This window comes from Bipolaris maydis, assembly GCF_028858645.1.
Source record: "Bipolaris maydis strain C4 unplaced genomic scaffold PSV08scaffold_2, whole genome shotgun sequence".
NCBI classification, from domain to species: Eukaryota; Fungi; Ascomycota; class Dothideomycetes; order Pleosporales; family Pleosporaceae; genus Bipolaris; species Bipolaris maydis.
This window is the reverse complement of record NW_027093858.1, coordinates 2,930,591-2,954,181: the sequence shown is the minus strand read 5'-3', so window position 1 is coordinate 2,954,181 and position 23,591 is coordinate 2,930,591. Positions and strand designations below refer to the sequence as shown.

General features: G+C 50.7%; 9 protein-coding genes across 9 annotated transcripts; 6 read left to right on the top strand and 3 right to left on the bottom strand.

Moving 5' to 3' along the window:
- Window positions 1-755: 755 nt before the first annotated feature.
- PSV08DRAFT_26601 (glycoside hydrolase) lies at window positions 756-2,445 on the top strand. Its single transcript, XM_014224665.2, has 2 exons — window positions 756-1,773; window positions 1,831-2,445. Exons 1-2 carry the CDS (start codon window positions 770-772, stop codon window positions 2,285-2,287), a joined length of 1,461 nt encoding a protein of 486 aa, XP_014080140.1. The 5' UTR covers window positions 756-769; the 3' UTR covers window positions 2,288-2,445.
- Window positions 2,446-2,850: 405 nt separating this feature from the next.
- On the top strand, window positions 2,851-3,417 carry PSV08DRAFT_347897 (uncharacterized protein; the record flags this gene model as incomplete). The annotated part of the gene is made up of 1 exon (XM_014224664.3): window positions 2,851-3,417. The coding sequence occupies one exon, from the start codon at window positions 2,851-2,853 to the stop codon at window positions 3,415-3,417; it is 567 nt and encodes a 188-aa protein (XP_014080139.2).
- Window positions 3,418-3,869: 452 nt separating this feature from the next.
- On the bottom strand, window positions 3,870-5,936 carry PSV08DRAFT_26599 (uncharacterized protein). The gene is made up of 2 exons (XM_014224663.2): window positions 5,776-5,936; window positions 3,870-5,720 (listed from the first exon to the last, which is right to left on the bottom strand). The coding sequence occupies exons 1-2, from the start codon at window positions 5,872-5,874 to the stop codon at window positions 4,011-4,013; spliced, it is 1,809 nt and encodes a 602-aa protein (XP_014080138.1). The 5' UTR covers window positions 5,875-5,936; the 3' UTR covers window positions 3,870-4,010.
- Window positions 5,937-7,726: 1,790 nt separating this feature from the next.
- Window positions 7,727-8,594, top strand: PSV08DRAFT_347895 (uncharacterized protein; the record flags this gene model as incomplete). Its single annotated transcript, XM_066092803.1, has 2 exons — window positions 7,727-7,813; window positions 7,878-8,594. The coding sequence occupies 2 exons, from the start codon at window positions 7,727-7,729 to the stop codon at window positions 8,592-8,594; spliced, it is 804 nt and encodes a 267-aa protein (XP_065949855.1).
- Window positions 8,595-11,160: 2,566 nt separating this feature from the next.
- On the bottom strand, window positions 11,161-12,692 carry PSV08DRAFT_269927 (uncharacterized protein). The gene is made up of 5 exons (XM_014224661.1): window positions 12,508-12,692; window positions 12,316-12,448; window positions 11,766-12,228; window positions 11,633-11,713; window positions 11,161-11,565 (listed from the first exon to the last, which is right to left on the bottom strand). The coding sequence occupies exons 1-5, from the start codon at window positions 12,646-12,648 to the stop codon at window positions 11,196-11,198; spliced, it is 1,188 nt and encodes a 395-aa protein (XP_014080136.1). The 5' UTR covers window positions 12,649-12,692; the 3' UTR covers window positions 11,161-11,195.
- An 813-nt stretch (window positions 12,693-13,505) lies between these two features.
- On the bottom strand, window positions 13,506-15,580 carry PSV08DRAFT_399259 (NMD3 family-domain-containing protein). Its single transcript, XM_014224660.2, has one exon. It carries the CDS (start codon window positions 15,454-15,456, stop codon window positions 13,918-13,920), a length of 1,539 nt encoding a protein of 512 aa, XP_014080135.2. The 5' UTR covers window positions 15,457-15,580; the 3' UTR covers window positions 13,506-13,917.
- A 224-nt stretch (window positions 15,581-15,804) lies between these two features.
- On the top strand, window positions 15,805-17,713 carry PSV08DRAFT_399258 (uncharacterized protein; the record flags this gene model as incomplete). Its single annotated transcript, XM_066093574.1, has 2 exons — window positions 15,805-17,026; window positions 17,418-17,713. Exons 1-2 carry the CDS (start codon window positions 15,838-15,840, stop codon window positions 17,711-17,713), a joined length of 1,485 nt encoding a protein of 494 aa, XP_065949854.1. The 5' UTR covers window positions 15,805-15,837.
- Window positions 17,714-19,172: 1,459 nt separating this feature from the next.
- On the top strand, window positions 19,173-19,679 carry PSV08DRAFT_269898 (uncharacterized protein). The gene has a single exon (XM_014224656.1). It carries the CDS (start codon window positions 19,379-19,381, stop codon window positions 19,547-19,549), a length of 171 nt encoding a protein of 56 aa, XP_014080131.1. The 5' UTR covers window positions 19,173-19,378; the 3' UTR covers window positions 19,550-19,679.
- Window positions 19,680-21,070: 1,391 nt separating this feature from the next.
- On the top strand, window positions 21,071-23,216 carry PSV08DRAFT_399257 (carbohydrate-binding module family 43 protein). Its single transcript, XM_014224655.2, has 2 exons — window positions 21,071-21,360; window positions 21,416-23,216. The coding sequence occupies exons 1-2, from the start codon at window positions 21,227-21,229 to the stop codon at window positions 22,941-22,943; spliced, it is 1,662 nt and encodes a 553-aa protein (XP_014080130.1). The 5' UTR covers window positions 21,071-21,226; the 3' UTR covers window positions 22,944-23,216.
- The last annotated feature ends 375 nt before the right edge of the window (window positions 23,217-23,591 follow it).

Here is a 23,591-nt window from a genome sequence, read left to right as displayed (position 1 = left end):
TCTTCCAGATGCCTCGGATCTTCTGGAAATATGTCAACCAATAGCCATCAAATTACAGTCGACGTTTGATTCTGCGACGCTTTTATTTGCAACCGACCACCGCGGCAGTGAAGAGATGTTGAGCTGGAGAATCCATGACGTCCTAAGCCTTAGGAAGTGACAATGATCTATTCGAAATTGAAGACTGGTGGAATAAGACTGCATAACATCCATCGTGTCGAGTAATAAGAAAGAAGCAGATTGTGGTTGAGGCAAAATCAATACCCATTGCATTAGTGCAAGTAAATCATCCAGCAGCCTGGGTAAAATTAGCAGGATGAATGTCTGCGTAAGCTTAACGAAAAGCACGTTGTAGAGTTCAACCGGCTAAAATGAAGTACAAGGAAATAGAATTAAAGCCGGTGAAGGCTTGTCCACCACCGATCATTCCCGCTAATCATCTTGGAGAAAGCTTGATTTTATCCCCACTCATCTCCCGTCTTACCCCAGTCCTTGACCCGCGACGGCCCAATATTAGATCGCTGAGAGGAGGTTACCGAGGTTTCAGGTGCGAAGTTGCTCCTCACAGCCTGAAAAGAACAAGCTTGCTCTCACTTTATCCTGGCTTCCGAGGCCTCCGGGGCATTTGGATAAATCAGAGCACACGATGATCATCATGTCGTCATGTAGGGCCGGAATTCTATGACCGTCGGTTGAAGTAGAAGTGGGCGAAGCGAATAAAAGGAGATGCATGCAGCACTAAATACTGCCATATTCTTCAGCACCTGCAATGGCCAAGTCTATCCTTCTTTTGTTCATCGCCGTAGGCAGCGTGATTGCTCAACCGTTTCCACAACTGTATCCACAACCATGGGTGTACACCCAGAAGGAATCGCCCGTTCAAGTTACGGTTGATGCGACGGTCAGATATCAGACCATGATTGGTGGTGGCTGCTCGGGAGCCTTCAATGTCGCATGCGACCAGACCGGATCTAAAGGTCTTTCGCCTTCGAACCAACAGCTGGTCAGCGATTACCTTTTTAGTGAGAATATCGGAGGTCTTTCTATTCTTCGTAACCGTGTTGGATCGAGCCTTACAGACGGAATTCTCGGTAGCTGCCCAACAACACCATCCTCCACATTCGATTATGTTGGGTTAGGAGCGAACGATACCACTGCCGATAGCTGCCAACTGAAGCTATCTCAGCAGGCCCTTAAAGCTAACCCGAACCTGTTCATTTATGCGGACGCGTGGTCAGCTCCAGGGTGCTTCAAAACGGGTGCCACAGACGTCAACGGTGGTCTTATCTGCGGTGTACGAGGGACCAACTGCACTCATGACTGGCGTCAAGCATATGCCGATTACCTTGTAAAATACGTTAAATTGTACGAGGAAAAGGGGATCAACATTAGCATGATTGGTGCGTACAATGAGCCAGATTTCAATCCTGTATACTATGCGAGCATGGACACAGACGGATACCAGGCCAAGGACTTCCTACAATATCTGTATCCGACGGTCAAGAAGTATCGAAAAGACCTGCAAGTATCCTGCTGCGATGCTACAGGCGCGCGCCAACAGCGCACACTGTTGTATGAGCTGGAGCAAGCTGGTGGCGGAAAGTTGTACGATGTCGCTACTTGGCACAACTACCAGAGTATGCCTGAGATGCCTTTTAATACCCAAGGTCAGCCGAATTTGGAGACAGAGTGGTCGGACGGAAGTGGCAATTTCAATACCACGTGGGATACTACTGGGCAGCTTGCCGAAGGACTCCAATGGGCTATCTATATGTAAGTTGCAGTGTTTCTATCAGCCAGTGAATGAAAAAAAAACTTATTGTGCAATAGGCACCAAGCTTTTGTCCTAAGCCACACATCCGGATACCTCCACTGGTGGTGCGCCCAAGATAACCCAGGCAACTCATCCGGCAGTGATGCCATCCTCGTCCGCCTACAAGGAAACACATTTGAGGTCTCCCGACGGCTATGGGCTTTTGCAGGTTACTTCCGTTTCGCGCGCCCGGGCTCTGTACGCATTGACGCGCGCAGCCCTGCTGAAAACTTGAAAGTAACGGCTTTTGAAAATGTCAACGGGACACTTGCGATTCCTGTCATCAATGAAGCGCACTATGAGAGGGATGTTCGTATTAGTTTGAATGGTAGTCTGAAGGCGTTTGCAAAGGCGACGGCGTATTTGGCGGATAATACGCATAATAATACGATGGTAGGGAGTGTGAGTGTTGACGGGAAGAGTTTCACGGCGAGTGTGAAGCCGAGGAGTTTGACGACGTTTTTCTTGGAGTAGATTTTGAGGTTTTTGGTGTCGGTCTATCTGTATTATCCAAGTGGCTGGCTATACAACATGCGATGACTTGCTTCAGATTCTGCCAACCTTGAAATATACATCTTGGTTTGAATCCTTTAGCACTATATTTTCAAGCCCTCAACCAACAACATGTGCTTTTAGTTTCATTCTGTTTCTTACTTGTCTCTAGTTGGTTTGCCTGAAATGGACATCGACCCCAGTGAAAGCCCCGTGTGCCCAAGGGATGCAAAGCAGCGCACCGTTTGCATCCTAACTGACTCCTTTCATCTGTCTAATCTCCGCTACGTCATATCAAATCCCAACTCATTGCTGCCTAAGCCGTTCAGTTCCATCCACGCGTTTGTCAAGGAAAAGCTAGTCGCCAGTGTTGTCAAACAACGCGTCAGTCTTTGCAGTCCGTCTCATCCAGTACAACCACATGCTCTGCCTATCACACTTTCGACACAACACTCCAACCACACTCCACCCCAACCACACTCCTCAACCTCTCCCGTACTCGCTCAATCCATCCAATGCACAACCCCAACATCTCTGCGCGCACAATGAACCCCCTCACCCCCTCCCTCGACACCTCCCTCCTCACCTCGACACCCCCCTCCACCATCCCCACCACCATCCCCCTCGGCTTCGCCGCCCAACTCCGACGCCTCCAAAACTTCCAAGAAGACCACACCTCTCGCATCTCCGCGCTGGAACGCGAAACCTCGTCGCTCAAAGCCCTCACCGCCACCCTGACCGCTCGCATCGAAGCCCTAGAAGCGCACAACGCATACCTGGCCTCGCGCCGCCGCGAGCTCGTCGCCCAGCTCAACAACCTGCGCACGCTGAATCAACAGGCGGACAATGCATTTCAGATGCGCAGCGTGGATATTCAGCCGGACGATCTGGAGCGTATGCTGAGTCTGCATAGTGCCATGGTGACCACGGCCGTGAATCAGCATCAGAGGGCCCTGGCGCAGTTGAGGGCGAGTATGCATGTGGGTGCTGCGGCCGTGTATGCGAAGCAGGGTCAGGGTGGCGTGAGGTATACGTATCCGCCTGCGTACTCGGAGCAGGGGTATTGTTTTCAGCATAATATGCCGTATTGCTGCCAGGTTTGTGGCAAGTGAGGGAGGGGGTGTGAGGTGGGTGTGTGATTGGGCATTCTTGTGTCTTTTTGTATGTGGAGTTTGGGGGGCGCGCGAAGGTGTTTGGGGGATGTCGGGCTTTGGCTTCTCTGTTCTTGAGTTTGATTTCTTTGTTTGGTGTAACATGCCTGTACGATGCGTTGCTCGGGTAGGATCACAATTCTTGGAGTTGCGAGATCGTATTGTAGTTTTGAGGTCTTTGAGTGGTTTCTGCTACGAGTTTGCATTTGAGCTTCAGATTTTGGTCCGTTGTTTGCTGCATGCGATCATTCGGGGTACCGAGTGCAAGTCCTGTTTCGTGAATGTACCAGCAATGTATTTGAAACGTACATGGCGCTTGTTTGAGTAATCTTTGAAGATTTCACCAGGAACTGATGTGAAAGAATCAAATACTCACATGTTGTCTGTTCTGGATGTATGTAAAACTGAATTCAATGCTATCTCACTACGTTTCTGCAGATATTTGATAGAGAAAGACAAAGGCACGCAACAGTATCTACTGATTTCGAAAGAACATTGTCCCCACAAGTCCTCATGCTTCCATCTAAGCAAGAATACTTTCCTGTCTTCTCCTCTCATCGATACTTCTCAACCACAATCTCAGCTGCCCTCTCCGCAATTCCATACACTGCAGTCTGAATATGCGCCGAAACAATCATGGGGATAACACTCGCATCCACAACTCTCAAATTCCTGACCCCATACACTCTAAGCTGTGGATCCACCACACCGCCATCCTTCTTCGGTAACATAGCACAAGTACCCAGCGGATGATAGAAGGTGAAGACGTTATTTCGGATATACGTCTCCCACTCCTCATCCGTCTGGGTGCTCAGACCTGGATCAAATTCAGAAACCCAGAGATCCTTAAACGGTGCCGTATTCGCCATTTTACGCGTGTACTTTGCTGCAGATACAAGCGCTTTGATATCATACTTTGTTCCAAGATACCTCGGGTCAATAAGCGGCTTGTTCGCAGGATCCGAGCCGTTAATGTGTACGGATCCTCTGGCGAGTGGATGCTGGACCCCTGCGAGAAGTGTAGCGTATTGCTTGCCGTAACCGGCTGTTCCATTCTTCGGGTACCCGGTCGTGCCTATGTAGCCGTCTCCAAAGATGACTTCGAGATCGGGGGTTCCGGAATCGGGGTCGGTTAGGAGGGCGAGTTTCTTTTGGTCGATGGGGTTAGATGCGTTGGCTGATGATTTGGCGAGTTGGAGCAGCTTTTCGTCACTGCCGAGTGCTTGGTTCCATTTTAGAAAGCCGTAGCAGCTGCCGGCGTATTGGTAGAGTGAAGTCTTGTTTTGTCTCCATAGATTCAATTCTATGCCTGCTCGGGTTGCGTTGTATTTTAAAATGTCCACGCCAGGAACTTCAGGCTTTAGTTCGTATGTAGTTTGGATACGGAGATGGTCCTGGAGGTTCTCGCCCACACCAGGGAGGTTGACGAGCTGTTTTACGCCGGCCTTGTCTAGTATAGTTTTCTGGCCAATACCGGAAAGTTCTAGTATTTTGGGAGACAGCAAGCTACCAGCTGAAAGAATGACTTCTTTGGCTGCTTTGATCAAGGTACCGTCTAAGAGGACGACTCCCATTGCTGTGGAGCTACTTTTTGTAAGCTGTACTTTGTGGACAGTTGTGTTGAACATGAATACCAGGTTGTTGCCAGCTAAAGGGAGATAGTCCACCGAGTAAGACCGTGTATGACTAGACACACGGTATGTTGCTGGTTGATACATGGTACCCAAGTTGTTCCCGTTCAACGATGCCAGATTCTCCTTGATCCCAAGATTGGCCAAGGTCGGTATGCAAGCCTGGAGATGAGGCGGTGGATCCTCAGTCAAAGCGACCTGGATTGGGCCGCCATATCCTACGCCGTCATTGCCATATTGCGGCGACCCGTTTTGGCGCTGGAAATTTTCTGTCCTGAGCATCGCAGGATACATGCTACTCCACCCCCAGCCTGGGTTTCCCAGCTTCTCCCAAGCATCATACTCTTTGACAGTAGCGCGGTTCCAGACAAGAAGATTGAGGGCAGAACTGCCACCGAGAACTTTCCCCCGGTTATGTCCAATGGTCCGGTTATTTGCTGCAGTCTGAGGTACAGTTGGAAGACTCCAGTCGTATGCGGAGCCAAAGGTAGTGCCTCTCAGCCCTGGGACATATATTCGTTCTTCTTTACGTCCATCAGGACCGGCTTCAATGACCAATATGCAATGTTCTGGAAGGCCTTTACTCAGGCGAGCGGCTAATGCGATACCAGCTGTGCCGCCGCCAACAACTATCTGTACCAAGCATGAGTCCTGAGTCATTGGAGATTCTTATTCCAATTGTACGTACAAAATCAAAGTCACTAGCTCGTACCGAGCATTGAACAGCATTGGCTGAGAATACTAGGCCCAGCCCAGCAACGAGACTCAAGACTGACATGGAAAACATTGCCTATCTGTGCCAAAGGAGAAACTTGTCTGAAGGAGCAATCAAGAGAAGGTGAGGGGTTGCACGGAAGTGCGTACATAGATGGCGATCTAGGTGATATTTGAGGCGCTGCTCAGATTACCGATGGACCGGGAGTAACCAACAAAGGCAACTGAAGGATGAATAAGACGTGCGCCATGGTGACACGGCAATTTAGCCCCCACAGCTACTTTGCCACTGTTGGGGAGAGTCTCTTCCGTGCCCCAAATCTGAGCGTTCACGCCAAATCCTTGTACAGAAAAGTCGCAATCAGAATATGACCACTCGATGAAGATATACTTACGAGACTTCTCTTCATCATCTTGTATTTGGCATTCTGCGTTAACAGAATCAACGTGATATCTGCATATAGCCTAATGCCGGTAGTTGTAGCCAAGGCGGAACAACTACTCGAGTTGCAGTTCAATCCTTCGCATCGACTAGGCTCGGCTCGTCAAACCCTTGCCATACCTCCAGGAGATCTCCAGTCGTTCGCGGCAAAGGCCTGGTGACGGTGAATGTTCGATGTTGTTCACGAAAAGTACATCTGCCGTAATTATATAGAGTTGGTACGCGCATCCCCTTCCATTTGTCGATGGCCGGAGTCAGTATTTTGGATGTCTGCTATTCTCTCATCAAAACATCGGACGGATGGCTGATACCGTCGCAACTGGATTGGATCAACATGATTGAGTTGAGGCTGTTGGCCTTTGTTAGTGATTGAAGTACGCATCGGATCAAGCTATGTGTACAAGACGGGTGGGATGTGGATTACCTGCTTTGGAATCAGGCGTGATCCGATTGGTGCCGCTCGCCAGGGTTGGGGTCGAGCGACGGCTGTCGATTGGTGTCGCTCGCCAGTGGGGGGATCAGACAAGCCGGCCAATCGACAGCCGTCGCTGGACAGGGGGGTGGCTGGCGACACCAATCGACGGCTGTCGCTCGCCAGCCACAGCTAGCCACTATGGGTATGTAGGGGGCGCGACACCAATCGACAGGGGGGTGCGAGCGACGGCCGTTGATTGGTGTCGCCAGCCAGGTGGGGGGTAGACAAGCAGGCCAATCGACGGCCGTCGCTCGACCCCCCTGCTCGGCGGCGGCTGTTGATTGGTGGCGCTTGGCAGGGGGGAGGATGCGAGCGACGGCCGTCGCTCGCCCCACATTCTAAATATGGCTAGCTGCTGTGGCTGACGGGCGACAACAGTCAATTGGTCGCACCCGCGAGCGACTATGTACTGTAGTCGGCATCACACTTATACACTCACCAAACAGCGAATATTTCCTATCTATTGGCTATTTTTTACACAAAGAAAAAAACTTTGGAGACCAGCACCTGTTATTAACTAGAGAACTGGCACTGCATGATTATGTTGGATGCCAACAAACCCCGCACCGCGTTCTACGCCCTTGACGTAGGCTTGCTGTCGCCCGTGTAGTTATATTGTAGGAAATCTGTGTATTGCTATCTCTGTCGTTTGTAGATTCCCATCTCACAACTCACCAAACCAAACACACAATCATTTCACCAAACAACAACCATGACTACCAAACTGTCCCACTGCCTAGCATAAATATCTACGTAGTTCATAGTTTAGATACAACAATATCACATCTTATTCTGTTCAACAATCTCTGCTGTCTACCGTCTTCATTTAAACTATCCGAGGTACCGTTACAACTATCAATTTTGTTGTTTTCATTGCTGCTTCGGCTCAGATGAAGTCATTACTGCTGCGGGCTGGCAAAGGCTGCGACACATAATAATATTCAACCAAGTCTTTCCTCCCTCTTCTTATATATAAGGATTTATAGGGGCAAAACCTATCTACTAAACATGAAGCCAGAAGTCATCAACACTACGGAGAAAATCGGTGAATTGGTCGATTGGCTCGTCTTGATAGCACCAATGCGATATTATAAAGTATGCAATCGTTGTTCGAAACGACCGCGAAAAGGCGACGCATCTTCGCCCTGGTGTCGGACAGTTGACCGAAACGCTTACCCAGTCTCATCCTCTTCTTGAGGATTCCGTACTCAAGGCACACACGCTCATCATTGTGACCAAAGGCACGCTTGCTCATCGCCATGGCAAGACGGACGGCGGCCTTTCTGGTGTTGTTGCGTCTTCTTCTGCTCGGGCCATGGAAGACACGCCTGCCTTTCTCCCTGAGTGCCTCGCTGGCCATGTTGGCGTCGTTGTGATCGACGAGGGTCACACCAAAGGTGGCCGCCACGTCAATGCTTGGAAAGCTGCGCGCTGGCTCCAACCCAACTTTTGTGTCACGTTGACCGCCACTCCAGTCCCATGGTCCCTTGAGAAGGCCTCGGGCATTATTTCCATGTTGCAGGACGAAGCAGTGGACCGAGACGCCCAGCGGTTGTATGCTTCAAAGACGCTACAAAACCCGTACGCGGAGCAGGTTACTGACCCTACCACCCTCCAATACGGTGCGATCCTAGCGGCCTTTGAGGGCTTCTTCAACCGATACGACACCGTTCTTAACTTGGGTCGTGTTTTGAAGCTGTCACTAGGCCCATACACGCTACGCAGCACGTACCAGTCAAGTTGCCATATATACCCCTGTGGTGATGTACATCGGCTGGGGAACCTCATGCCTCCTTCCTATTTAATGCGCATCCACATTGAAAACGGCCTACTGTCGCGCAAGGTGTGGGACAACGAGGTGGGGGACGTGTACTAGAAACTTTATCACAAAAACAAGGAGGACGGGCCTAACGAAGGGCAACTTTTTTAGAATAGTAAATATCGCCAGATTCTAGAACTCGCGTCTGTCTGCGTTCTTATATTCTTTACTATAGAGATCTATGACGTGGCTAACAACGACACGTTAGTAGAGTATCAGGAACTCTACGACAAGAATTAGTACGTCGCATACTTGTATAAGCTGCTAGTAAACATCCACATAGAAGCAGCCAAGTTCCGCGGCTATAAAAATATTCTTTTAACTTTGCTTCGGCCAGACGAGGAAGCAGCAGTAGCGGAGGGCGAGGACAAGCAGAAGGAAGTATGCCCACTGCCCGACAAAGACAACGCTAGCAGCATCGTGGCCTGTTTTACAGGCCGCTCGGAGCGACTGAAGCTTCTTCTCGCCCTCATTGCCGACTGGGTAGCAGGTGCCCACGAGAAGGTAACTGTGTGGTGTTCGAACTTCTAAAAGGTTTGCAGTCGAACCGTCTTCACAGCTCCTGCCCCGTCGACTAGCATTGCTACTTAATGCCGTAGCCGCATTAAACGCATTAGATAAGCGCACACGTACATTGTAGAGTAGATTTTTAACCGCTATTTCTTCAACTTTTAGATCTACTTTAAGGCTATCTATTAAGCACTTCCCCCCATAATAATGCACTTAAATATCCCTAAGCTAGAAGAGATTCTTAAGGTAGTCAAGACTCATCAAGAGAACCCAGACGCTAACGCCCAACTCAACACCTCGTCGTTCACTAGCTACTATCGACTAGCCGACGGTACCATCATCTACGAGGGTGCTGCCCGTTTTGTAGAGATATAACACGAAGCCACCGAGTTGGATGCGGACCAGTTCATCAAGTACCTCTGAACGATGCTCGACACCAAGACCTACCATGCAACGCGCCATGTCGACCGTGTCGTTAGCTTCGCAGAAGGCGAGCACGCCGGACGAGGGATCGATGGCGGGCTTGTGGAGCTGTAGGGCAGCGTGTTTGCACATCTCTATAGTATGCAAGCTCTCGAGTTAGCCGTAGTTGTGCGTTGTGCTTCATCTTCAAGTTGCACTGTGTTTGTATCGGATGTCTTCCGATCCGACGGTGCTCGGACTGATGTGGCTGTCGATTGGTGTCGCTCGCCGGGGCGGGGGCAGAAGAGCAGGCCAATCGACAGCCGTCGCTGAGCAGGGGAGAGGAGCGACACCAATCGACAGCCGTCGCTCGTTAGCCACAATCACGTGGGAGGCAGGCCGGAAGTAGGACGGGCGATACCCTCACTCATCAGCGAGACCAATCCACAACCGACACCAGTCAACCACGATAATATCAGTTGCTCAGACATCCGCAACAACATCCGACACCGATCAAACTACCATGGGAGGCGTCCGCATTTCAGTGCAAAGAGTATACATCATCGCAGACTCGCCCTGCCCCTTGCTTCTAACCGTCTTGATACAAAACTATCAGATATCAGTTCTTGATACTCATCTACACAGCCTTCCTATAGATTGGGAAACACCACCTCCTCTCCCACATTATCCAGTCTCAGAACAAACTTTATACCGTATTCCTAGCCAAATATCATCGTCATAGAAAACTCAAATATCGATCTACCATCGCCCAGCCCCCCCGATCATGCAGTTCACGGAACCAAGCATTATTGTCCCCACCCAATATATTTTCCAACATATACCCCTTCCCTGCTAAGTATTAAGACAAGGTCCAACCTATAATCACCACAGCCATATTCCCTGCCTGAAACGTTAAAACCAGCCAGAAGCAGCCAACCAACACGCGCTACCTTCTTTTTATCCAACAAACACAAGAGAAGCGCTACTCCCAAATCGAGCATGTATAGGCGGCATCTCCCCCCAACGCATGCATCAAGTCCAAGAAGTGCTGTGCTATATAACCTTTGGGAGAAAGAACGGAAAACGAAACGTCGACTTCCCTGTACATTTTGTTTCGCATCGTTCTTTCTTAGGGAATAATTGGCCGGCCAAGCAGGGCATAAAGGAAACTTGGTTTCGAAAGAGTATTATTTCAAATCTGTATTTTGCCACGAAGCGCGACAGGGGATGATGGGGGGTTATTACCTTTTTTTTCTCTGGCTCTTTGTTCGGCAGTAGAAGTTAGAGTTTATGAGGTTGAAGGGATTTTGTGAGGCACAAGTGCGGGGAAAGTATAGAGATGGGAAGTTTTGTCAATTAGCAGGGGGTGCCTGGCCGGGGATCAAAGTGATGGGGGTTGGGGATCGGAAAGTAGTAGTACTACGTAAGCAGAGTGGCGAAAGTTTAAATTTCTCCGAGTTGCGCAACAGTGAGAAAGGAGGAGGAAAGACGGGGGCATCAAGGTGTGTTTTGTTGGATAGCTCGTGTTTATCTATGTGTGAAACAATGAATCATCAAATGTTTCGACGTCCAAGTATGCAAAAAGAAACGCAGAATACTAAGTGGTGTCAAGCTTTTTTTTTTTTGCTGGAAAGTGTAACGTGCGCCGCATATGCACTGAATATACCCAGTTTCCGTTGCACCGGGAAATTAAATATTGACAAAGAATCAGAAGTAAAACCCAATTAAAAAAATTGATTCTATACATTATTCAGCACGGCCTTGCTTGTCCCGCGACTTATGCGACTGAGGCCGCACCTCTACATGCATAGTCGAGAACAATTCATTTTTGCCCGGTTGCGTGAGATATCCGCTATCATACGGAATGTTTCCCTCAGACTCCACTCTTGTCAAGCCCTTGGTGCTATCCACGCTCTTTAACGATCCCGCCCTCGTGAGTTCGATTTGGTCCTGGGTAACGCTATCGAGGCGCTCGTGAGACGTGACGCGGACTTCGTTGGTGATGAAGATATGCCCCCAGTTGGCGACGACGGTAGGCCAGAAGATGGGCATTGAGGCGCACATGATTGCGAAACTGACTTCGATGAAGGAAATGATGATGACTTCGGGGTACCACCTATACAATCCAGCATTAGTGAGGGTCCCATTTCAGAGTGGTTTAGAACAAGAGAATTGTTTCTTACCAGACATAATCGAAACTCTGGATTGAACTCTTGTTGTGTTTGAACATAGCCCAGAGACGCAGAACGGACATCAAAACAGCACTGTAAAAAATGAGTCAGCCAGTATCGCAGCAAATCACGTCGATGTACTAACATGGCACCAAACGCAAACAGTCCCGTCATAGCAATGACCTCCTTGCGCCTCAGATTGTTCCGACAATACTCAGTGAGCGGAATAGCAAAGATGATGAAATCAAACATCATATTGGTCGCCGCAAAAGCCAGAACCGACGCCTTCGCCTCGCCCACAGAACTGTACCCATACCCATAGCACTTCGCCCCGGGCGCTCTTGTCCAAAAGGCAGAAACAGGGAAGCACGGGAACCAAGCCATGAAGAGGAAAACCAGCGACCACACACCAACGAGCCCAAGCACGACCTTACACACGATGCGACGCGCGCCGTTGCGGAACATGCGAAGGTACTGCAGGAGAAGCGAGATTTTGATGCAAACGGTAGTGGTGTGGTACGAGGCATTATTGATGTACATTGTCATCATGGTTGGTTTGAGCACGGGGATAATGTAGATGAGGTGACGACCCATGCCGTAGTTTAGACCTGTAGAGAAAAAAAAACAATCAGATGTTTCCCCTTCAAGGAAAGAAAAAAAATTGTTAAAACCGTGAACAGCAAGGCAAGACTTACTCAGCAGGAATCCGACGAGGGCAGCGAGATTGAATAGCGCTGCCAGCACGACGAAGAGGCCATCGAGACCAGGCTCGCGGACTACGCGAAGACGGGTGTGAAGACGGCTTGCGACGAATACCCAGCAGAGGACCTGTCAATGTTTAGTTCGGTTTGTCGGTGTCTCACCGTGGGGGGTGTTGTAAATGGTACCTGCAGCGGGATAGTGATACCGTATATTGTTCCCTTGCGATTCCACACCGGAATGCGCTCATTTGGGTCCGGGGGATTCTGGAATAGCATCATCATGATGGATGTGAACTCATCCTTCATGGCAGGCGTTTCGTCTGCCATGATGGTCCAGTGATGTTGGAGGAGCTAGAGATGGGGGGAGGTGTGTGGTCCGCCAGCGGATGAGTCGTAGATGACTACAGTCTGGAAGTACTTTTAGAGCGAATAAGCCTCTAGAGTACGTATGCGCCTCGTCTCCCCTCTTTACACAGCACCAGATGCTAGTTCGCCCAGTTTCAGGAAACAAGACTTGGGGCCGGGGTAAGCGATTAGATCCATGTAAACCCGAGCCGTGGTGGAGGTCGTGGCCGCCCATACGATCCGCGACAGGGCCGAAGGAATACTTATCAGCGGAACAAGCATTAGAGATGTGTCGTAAATAGTCATTAAGCCGTTCGGCGCAGGCGAACATCATGATGTTGGGACGGGATGGCTGGCCTTACAAGGGTGCCAAGTGCAGCAGTGGTGCGACATGCACATTGCCGTGCCATGTTGCCTAAGCTGCTTCTCTCATGCTCAGAGTCAGGGTCATGATCTTCAGTTTGAAAATAAAATAAAAGCATTACCCTGATTGACAGCACTAGGATTTTGGTGGCACTGTAGTGTACTCAGATTTGGAATACGAACAGTTTGTTATACAAAAAGTCAACCCGACCGACCAAGCCTCCGAGCAGTTCCCAAGCGCTTCAGCCGCTGTCAAAATGTTGGCAAAATGCAACAAGGTAATGGCTTTCTTCCTTCCTAAGCTAGAAGTTTTTTTTCTTGCCGCCACCACAAACTCTGTCCTACTGAAACGCACGTGGAAGGCCCGTGTGGAGTACGCCCCATCTGTTAGGCGGCCACCCCACAAAGATTTGGCTGGATCTGATGCGCGAGTAATGCATCAGCCTTGGAAACTTTGTCGTGCGGGTCGCGGCCGTGAACGGAATATAATGTCATTGCTATATGCAGTCAACGAGGATTACCGCCGCCAGACGGCATGGCAATCGTCGAGCTTGCGACTACGATTCGCCGCAGTCGGGAATTTTGCGGTCAAGTCAGCTCGCTAGCTCACGCTGATGTCCGTGACAGTTGAGTCTAAGGATAATTAGGTAATCTTAGGCGCGCCCTATCTGGGCAAGTCTACGGCCAGATTTGCCCGCACAGGGGTAAACGTCCATCAGCTAGACTCTTCTCATCTTGTCTTCAGCAGCCGGATAGCAGCCACCACAAGCTAGAATACTCACATCCTTGCGAGTGACAGGACCTACCCACTTTTCCAGCAAGGAACGCCATGAAATGCAGCAAAAACGCCAAAATAACTGACCCAAAATCCCACGTGCGCTTGCGCGTCTAGTCCTCCATCTTCATATCCTCAAAGTCGTCAAGTAGCTGATCCATTGGAATCTGAATGCCTTCGTCTTCGTCATCACCAAGACTGCTCTCCGTTTCCATTGCATCTGCATCGCGCTGCTGCTGGGCCTTGTAGAGTGCCATTGTCTGTCGGAGCTCTTGATCTTCCTCAACATCCTGCAAGAACATCTCAAAGTCGCGCTCCATCTTCTCCTGGTCTTGCTTGCGAGGCAGCATCTCGCCCTCCTCCTTGTGCATGCGCTTGACGCGCCAGTTGCGCTTGTTCTTGCTCTTACGGGACCGCTGGTAGAACTTCTTGACGAGGACCACATCTGGAATAGCCGATGCGTATTTGTTATTCTGTTCGAGGACATCGAACAGATCGTTGTTGAAGTTTGTGTTGGCAAGCAGGTAACCCATTACCGAGTCGCCAACGTGGAGAATACCACCAAGGTGTGTTCGGCAGTAATATGTTGTGTCATTGACACCCATATCGGACGCGCGTGCTACAGTTGCTTCTGCGAGAAAATTGCGTCCAGATTGCTTACCCAAGGGCTCAATGTCCAAGACAACAAATTCAGTCAACTCTTGCACGTCTGCCAGTGGTCGGAATGGCGTCCGCCAATATATATCGGTAGCAACATCGGCAGTTTGTAGTGTTGCTGGGTCAAGGAGCTGGACAGATGTGCCAATGCGTGAGCAGAGTGTCAGAGGTGAGATATTGCCAATCTTCTTGGCCAGTGGGATGGGAAGTACGACAAGGTCGTCTTTACAGATAGGTACAATCTCACATGAGAAGGAGAACTTGTAGTTCTTGGTCGACGTGTGGATATCATGTGAGATGAGTTCCTCGGACCTCTTGATGTTGACAGGGATAACGGCCTTCAAAAAGTCGCAAAAGGCGACTGCGTGATTTCTTTGTGCGAAGAAAAAGTCGATGCCGTCGTGTACTTCTTTGATGTTGATGGTGTCTTTGTGTGCGCCGTGCTTCAGGATCAGCTGTTCTAGGTACAAGAAGGTCCTCTTGTGCGGCACCTTTTGCCGCACTTGTACGCAGGCTCTCCATGTGTTGTGCGTATAGCTCTTTGCGCAATCCGGGCACTGGTTGTAGTTTTGTGTGTATTCGACTTCAAAGGTCTGCTGCATGATGGCACCCTCGTTCAGTTCCGACTGCACCGTGATCTTGACCTTTATCCTTCTGCTGTGCGGTTCTGTCCAGATGAAGCTCGCGTCAATAATTCGTAGCTTGTTCAGTCCACGCAGTTTCCGGAGGCACAGAGCGAGCAGTTCGCGCGACTCTGGGGGCGCGACTACCCAAGTCGAGGGTGGGGAGAGCCATCGGTCGCAGTCACGGCACATGAGCAGGATGGCTTCACGCTGGATACCGCCGGTAACATCGGTTTTGAGTTTTATACAGTCGTAGCAAAAGGCTCCAGATATGGTTCCGTCGACCGGGGCGCCACAGTCGGCACAGAGGATTGTTGCTGCGTTCTTAGGCGCAGGCGCAAAGGACTGAGCGTCAGTCATTGTGCCGTCCATTTTGGCGAAGAGATTCGGCAGCAACAGTGTGGTCAAGGTGTTTGGAGTTTCTCTGGTCGTAACAGAGAGAAATGATATGGGTATAAAACGAAGAGCAATAATCTGAGTGTTTATGAGTCGGAATGTGTGGCGAATTTGCTTGGAAATTCACTCTCAAACAAGACCCCGCCAAAATTTCCTGCCCGCTGCGGGACTGATAAGATCTTATCATCACGTGAATTGTCATTGACCAATAAAAAGTTTAAGTGCAGCGCCACAGCAGCCACAATCCTTTCGCCTGTGTCGCATACGCTAGTAGGGGCTGGCAAAACATCCCATGTCATCGACAAATGTCACATCTTCAACGCCACCTACGCTGCAGCACGTCCATTGCGCTTCGACATGTCGGTTTCGAGAGCTGTTTCCTCGAGATTTATCTGCAGTTCGTGTTTAAAAGCAAGCGCACGTCCGTCGCCAATAATACCAAAGACCAACCGCATACCATCCCGCGCCTCGCCTCTGAAACCTCCACAATGCGCATTCAGCACGAGCCTGTCTCGCGGATCGCAAAAGAACAATCCCTCAACTGAAGACCCTGAATTCGCTTTTCTAAGCAATAATGAAAAACAAGCGACATTGAGGTCCGACTCAAACGACCCTGCGGCAGATTCCATCGACAATCTAGAACAGGCTGCGCCAACGCCTTCCACACAAGATGCTTCTATTCCATGGTATCTCAAACAGCAATCATCCGTACAATTGCCAGTCCAACAACCCGCCGAGATACCTGCGCTTCCACCAAACCCTCCACCTCTCCTCGAAACCCTTCTCGACTACATTTCCGTCACGGCTGGCCTAGATGATCTAGAGCTTCTCGACCTACGGCACCTCGATCCCCCACCAGCGCTTGGTCCCAAGCTAATCATGATCATCGCCACAGCCCGGTCAGAGAAACATTTACACGTAGCGGCAGACAGGTTCTGTCGGTACCTACGGAGAGAGCACGGTTTGAAGGCAAATGCAGCAGGATTGCTCGGCCGGAACGAACTGAAAATCAAGCTGAGACGCAAGGCAAAACGGATGCGCATGTTGGCGAATGTTGGCGGAGCAATACCAGAAGGCAATATTGACGACGGTATTCGCACGGGCTGGATCTGTTGTACGTTGGGCAAACTAGAAGCACATCCAGAAGATACACATATGCCAGGCGATAATGTACAAGAGTTTGTCGGGTTCCGGGATGTCAAGCCAGGTGTTAATGTGGTGGTGCAAATGTTTACCGAAGAGAAGAGAGCGGAAACGGATTTGGAGACTTTGTGGGGTGGAGTGGTGAGAACGCATCAGAGGAAGATTAAGTCAGCTGACGAGGCGCTGAAAGAGTTGGAAGATGATATCGAGGATCTTGAGGAAGAGGATGGGGAGGATATTGAGTATGAAGCCCGTCATACACCGCGTGGAGTGAACAAGCAGCCTACTGAGACGAGTCGGCCTGCTAGTCCTCCAACCCCAGCGCGGCAGATGCATAGACCGCGGCCCACCGCTGGGGATGTCTTCCCACCGGCTTCAGCTCCCGAAACCCGGAAGCAAATACGTAGGTTGCACACTGTCGGCTTGTAGCAACACCAAACCTAAGGAGAACTCGAGCATAGAAATAACATTAGATTCCGTAAGCCGTGGCATCTGCCCAACTGTACCGTAGTCCAATTACCTGTAACACTATCATATAAACAACAAAAGGGAGAGGAGTACCATATCCTACTCACCCTATTTCCCTTTCTAGTAACCCATAACCATTTCCGCCTCCGTTTTAGAAAATCCTCCCAACAACAAACGCTTCAAAGACCACATTCTCCAACACTTTCCTCTCCACCACACCGCCATAGCCATAACACCGTACCGCACCGACCAACTTCTCCTTGAGCATCTCCCACCTGCCCACCTCCAACCCGCTAAACGCCGCATGCTGCCTGACATACTCCCAGGCTTGGACAGGCGTCACCTCGCCATCTGCAAGTGGGACGTTGGACGATATGCTGAGCAAATGCGAGAGCGAGGAGCGGGGTGCGCGCCACGGAGTTTGCGAGTGCTGGCGGTGGCCTGGCGGGGAGGGGTGGGTGTGGAGGAGGCAGGCGGAGAGAGTGAGGGCGTGGCCGGTTGTTGTGGGGAGACTGGATGTACGGGGGTGGTGCGGGGTCGGAACGGGGGAGATGTCGGTGTGGGAGAGGCAGGGGGATTCGAGGGTGAGGACAAAGTCCATGCCGATGATTTCGGGGTCTAGGGCGCCAAGGTGGGTGGATGGGGGTGGTGTGGGGGTTGGGGAGGAGGGCGAGTGCCATGAGGATTTGGAGGAAGGGGGGGATATTGGTTGGGAGAAGTTTGTGATGGGTTTGTGGGGTTGTGTGACGGAGATTTGTTTTCGCCAGCTTCCCTTTTTTGCGATGCTGTTTTCTTGGAAGACGGTGAGACTTATGGTCTCGTCTATTGCTTCGGTTACTGTGGGTAGCGGGAAATCTTGTTGTGTCAAGCCCTTTTTTAGGACACTATTTTCGGCATAGAGTGTTTTGATTTTTGACTCGAGGCGTGCTTCTTTGGCACGAAGGCGAACAATTTCGCTTTCTAGAGATGCGATGTATGTTTCCTTTCGCTCGCGGTGGGTTCTAAGTGTCATGTTAAATTAAAGGAGTCCAGAGAAACAACATCGCATGTTGTTGGTAGCAAACATGCAGAACATGCCGCAGGAGAAATGAGAACGTTTAGAAACATACTTTTGTGCCCTGCGAACTTGCTCTCGTCGTTTTTGTACTGGATTCCGAGATTCTGTGGGATCTGCCTTGGGTGTCAGACGATAAGGCTGTGGTATACCACTTTACTTTTTTTCGGCCCGCATGAACAGGTAAAAGCGGGGAACATACCATCCATAGGAGCCGTCCTGTCGCCCTTGAAAGGCTTAAATGCAAATCTCCTCATCTGGTGATGTACAAGTCGATGTTTCGTCCAGCAACAATATGAAAGCAACGAGAAAAACAGGTCGAAAAGACCGTAAGCAGCTTCAAAAAAGAAGTGTTCCCTTGTTGAACCTTGGAAAAGGAATGTGATTTGTTAATCTTGCAACAATCAGAACGACCCGAGGATGATAGACGCCGCCCGTTCAGCACTGGCGCTAAGGGGTGGATGGGTTCTCGACCCCTTCGTTAATGCGTTATATGTGAACCCAAACCCTCCTGCACCCAGTCTCCAATCCCGTCGCAATGCCATCTTACCAAACGTAATTGGTCGGAAGAGAAAAATTGCTGAAGCAGATGTCGCATTGGCGACCGACCGCCCTCCCGCCCCCTTCTCCATTCCCCACTCCCTACTCCAGCTACAGCTCCACAACCTTCTACTTGCAGTACCCGAGCGCCGAGATTTGGATGGTTTGCGCATTGGTTGCAACAGGTAGTCTTGGTCCTAGATTCAAAATTACGCCTTTGGGAAAGGATTGGCGTGGCATTTTTCGCTTAGTGCTCTGATACAGGCACTGTTTCGTCTTCACCGCATGTCCGGTCCCGCTCGTACGGATCCGTCAAAAACTGTTAGGCATTATGTGTCAAGGCATCGGGCATCCTTGATTTGTTCGCGTGCATATGAAGCGTGTCGTAGCTAACGAGTGGCTGAGGGACTAGACATCTTCAATGTATATGATTTGCTTTGTCCCAGAGCCATTTGTGTAAAATGTTGCATCATGCCGATTGGGAAACTAGCGATATATTAACTGCTAAGAGACTGGTAAATGATGTAGACATCTATTCAATGGACGACTCGTAAAGGTGGTGCAAATACTGTTTGTGCAAAGGAAGTACGGGGCTCGACCAAAGGCACGGTTGTGATATTTGTATCAGCAGCTATACTCGTGTATCCTTCTTCCCATTTGATTACGGTTGTTTTGCTCGAGATTTTTGTCTTTATGATGAGTTCGGCTCGGCAAGCATCTGTTGAGGGTGTTGGTGATGTCTGGACCGCAGGTGACTCTGGTTATGTGCTCAGCCTAGGCAACGGAACAACGAACGCTATGGTCACGGTATTCAACATTTCCGGAGGAAAGACGCCAGTGAGTCAGGCGCAACGTTTCGACTGAAGCAGTAGAAATATGGGTAAGAACGCCAAGGTTATGGCTGCCACGTTGTCAGAGGTCTTGGGTACTTGGCTGGGTTGCAGCCTGAATTCTGCGTTGAGGTGATAGTGTCAGGCATATTTTCTTTCGCCCTGGTTTCGAACAGAGAAGTGGACTGGTTATGTTTTAATACCCTATGACTCCTTTTGAGATCTCAATACGAGATCAGACTGCGCCACATTACGCAGTCGTGGTTCTGACCGGTGTTAGTCACCAACGCACGTTCAAGTTTCGCACTGTCTTGTCGACCCCGGGAGGCCCATGGCCAAGTCGCTACGACAAGTTTCAAGTCTCGAACACTTGTCATTCTCGAGTGTCAAATCTTGCAGGCGATGGACACTGACACACGTTTGATGTTTTCCTCAGGCCAATGTTATTGAGTTAGTTTGTGCTGATATCTACTGTTCATGGTCTCCAGTCGAGGGTTATGACCGCTATTATTGAGTCGAGTGGACTTAGCCATTAGTGCAAAGTGTTGGCCATGGCTAATGCATAGTACATGGGGACATCAAAGCTTAGCAGGATAAGCATAGACAAAACGCAGCAGTTCGGTGGGGTTGGATACGATGCTGCGCCACAAGGGTTTAATTGTGGCGGCGTTACTTGACAGGAGCCGGTGAAGGGGTGCGTCAAGCACAGCATCCGGGTTGGTCCAACGCTATCGTTTCGGGAGGTGAGACTGAATGGATGCCGTGATGACACCGAGGTCTACCATAACATGGCTGTGGCACATGTTGGGGCTGATGCTTAAGCCAGAATCAACCAGATACATGTAGGGCTGAGAGCGATGATGTTCCAGTTTGTGCTGTTGGAGTCACGATGGCAAGCGATGCAGTGTTTTGACAAACTGCAGAGAGCCGGAAATAAGACGACGGAACACGACAAAGGGCGGGTGCTATTAGGGGCGTGAGCGAAGACATGGGTCGGTGCTTGAGAGGAGTGGACTAGTGCGTTTGTGAGTAGTAGATTGGTTGTATACGCGTAGTGTGTAGGCGCGCGGCCACGCTAAACGGCCTTAGATGCGGCAGAAAGTGGCGCACCTTCGGGAGGCCGGATGCTGGCCTGACGGCCGGGCGTAAACTCGGTGCCACAGCCTTCCATGGGTGATGAGAAGAATGGGAGAGACAGGCTGTGCCATGATGAACGAAGGGTACATACATGTAGTAGAATTGCACTCGTGAATTACACTCGTGGCAGCTCGCAGCAGCGTCGCCAGGCAGAATCCGGGGAAGCCCACCGGACCAAGCCACAGGTCACAAAGCTTAGCCTGGGATCAGTGGAGAGAAGTGGGCCAGCAGCACAGCCCCACTCACCCACCACCAACATCATCACTATCCTATTACGTCGTCGTCCCCTCGGCCCGGCCAGCGCGATTAAGGTGATTAGAATAGCACACTCGTCCGTACCCAGTACCTGCAGCCCCGTGCCGTAAAACCTGCTCCTACAGCGACACGCGTCCCTGGCATATGAAAACACCCCTCGCCCCCGACCTCTCCACTAGGTAGTCAGTCTTTCCACCAGCCGTCCGTGTCTTTGTTCACCACGACTGCACACAAACACCTACATACAACAAGGCTTTCGCGCCCTGGTGCACTCGTTAATAATTTCTCACACTCGTTACCCACGCCCACTGCAACGGTCATGTGGAAGAGCGTGCTCCAAGCTGCAGCGGTGGCGCTTGCTGCCAGTGGCGTTCAAGCTGCCAGCTACGACGACATTCCCGACATTGAGGTCTTTGGCCAGCACTTTTTCTACACAAACAATGGCTCGCAGTTGTAAGTCGTGCTTCACTCGCATTCGCATACTACGTCACACTGACACATCTCGCAGCTTCATGAAGGGCGTTGCCTATCAGCAAAACTACAACCCCAACGGCTCCACCAGCGCCAATACTACCTACACGGACCCTCTCGCAGACGGCGATGCCTGCCGACGAGACATTCCCTACCTGAAGCAGCTCTTCACCAATGTCATCCGTGTCTATGCCATTGACCCCACCCAGAACCACGACGACTGCATGGCGCAGCTGGCTAGCGCTGACATCTACGTCGTCTCGGACCTGGGCGAGCCCTCTACCTCGATTCGTTCAAACGACCCAGAGTGGGATGTTACTCTTTACACCAGATACACAGGCGTCATTGACTCGCTGAGCAAGTACAAGAACGTTATTGGCTTCTTCGCCGGCAACGAGAACGTCAGTTCAGACAATCAGACGGCTGCTGCTGCTTTTGTCAAGGCTGCTGTCCGTGACACAAAGACGTACATCCAGAACCAAAACTACCGCAAGACCCTCGGTGTGGGCTATGCTACTGCTGATGTACCCTCCCGCGACGAGCTCGCTCATTACTTTGCCTGCCAGCCCGGCGACTCAGGCAACAAGACCTCCATTGACTTTTGGGGCTACAACGTCTACTCCTGGTGCGGCGACAGCAGCTACACAGCCTCCTCCTATGACGAGCGCGTGAAGTTCTTCTCCGACTACCCCGTTCCCGTCTTCTTCGCCGAATACGGCTGTATCGAGGGCCTCCCCGGGGGTCCCACAAGCCGTCCCTTCACCGAAGTCCCCGTCCTCTACGGCAACATGACGAGCGTCTTCTCAGGTGGCATAGTCTACGAATGGTTCATGGGCGCCAACGACTACGGCCTCGTCGAGCTGACCGACAACGGCGCCAGCGTCTCACCTTACCCAGACTTCACTTCTCTCCGCAACCAACTGGCCTCCGTCACACCCTCCCCCACCCAACGCTCAGACTACAAGCCCACAAACACCGCCCCAGCCTGTCCCTCCATCGGCGGCACTTGGCTCGCCGAGGCCTCACCCTTGCCTCCAACAGTCAATCCCCAACTCTGCTCCTGCATGCTCAACAGCCTCCAGTGCACCTACACCTCCAACGACCAAGACGCCTACTCCAACGACTTCAACTACATCTGCGGCGCAAACCAAAAGTACTGCGAAGGCATCGCCCGCAATGCTACCACTGGAGACTACGGCTCGTACTCGGGCTGCGATCCCAAGGACCAACTCGCGTTTGTGGCGAACCAGTATTATCTCGCCCAGAATAATAACCCCGATGCGTGCTCCTTTTCCGGGAGGGCCAAGACGCAGTCGGCGACTACCGCGAGTGTCTGTACGCCCTTGCTGAGTGCGGCGGGCGTGGATGGCCAGGGTTCTGTGCCGACAGCTACGGGTAAGGTCACGGCGGGCGTTAGCGGTGGTGGTGCGGTGAAGAGTTCCGGGTCGCCTGGTGCGGCAGCGCCGGGAGTGAATGCGCCGGGCTTCTTTGCCCATGGCAAGTTGGCCATGGGCGTTTATGCTGGCTTTGCGGCCTTTAGTTTCTTTGGCATGCTGGTGCTGTGAGTGTTAATCGTGGATGGTCACACAACCTCCCTTCCTCTCTCTACCTCCTTTTTCTTTTTTCTTTTCTTGATTGTATTCTGGGGGTGAAGAGAGAAAATATTGTGGAGGATCCCCTCTTTTTTTTTCCTTTGTCTATGGGAAATCACAAGGGCTTAGAGGAGTATTGTAATAGCAGTAGTATATCCAAGTTTCACATCTCATGTCTCTTGAGTGTTCTCTTCTTCTTGTTGTGTGCAATCTGCTAGTTGATTCAATTACGATTACCTACCCCCCACCACTTTTTTTTAACTCTCAATATCATCCCTTCTCCGATCAAACTAACAGATACAGAATCTCAGTTACCTAATCAGAACAGAAACCTCCATAATAGTCCTGCTATTATAGCCCAAGAAACGATATCCACAGATGGGCCCCCAATCCAACAAAGAACAGACGCCTCGTCCTTTCACTGGCTCTCTCATGCTCATGTACCCCAAGGAAAAAATTCGTGCTGCTTACGGTACTTGACAGTAGTAGGATGTGTTTTCCCCCATCGCGGCAGTATATCCAGTCAGTGCCCTACGGAACATGGGTAAAGCTTCAACCAGGCGCTTCTGTTCCGCAAGACAAAGCGCAAAAGCTGTACACAGTGTGCAGCGTTTCCAGATG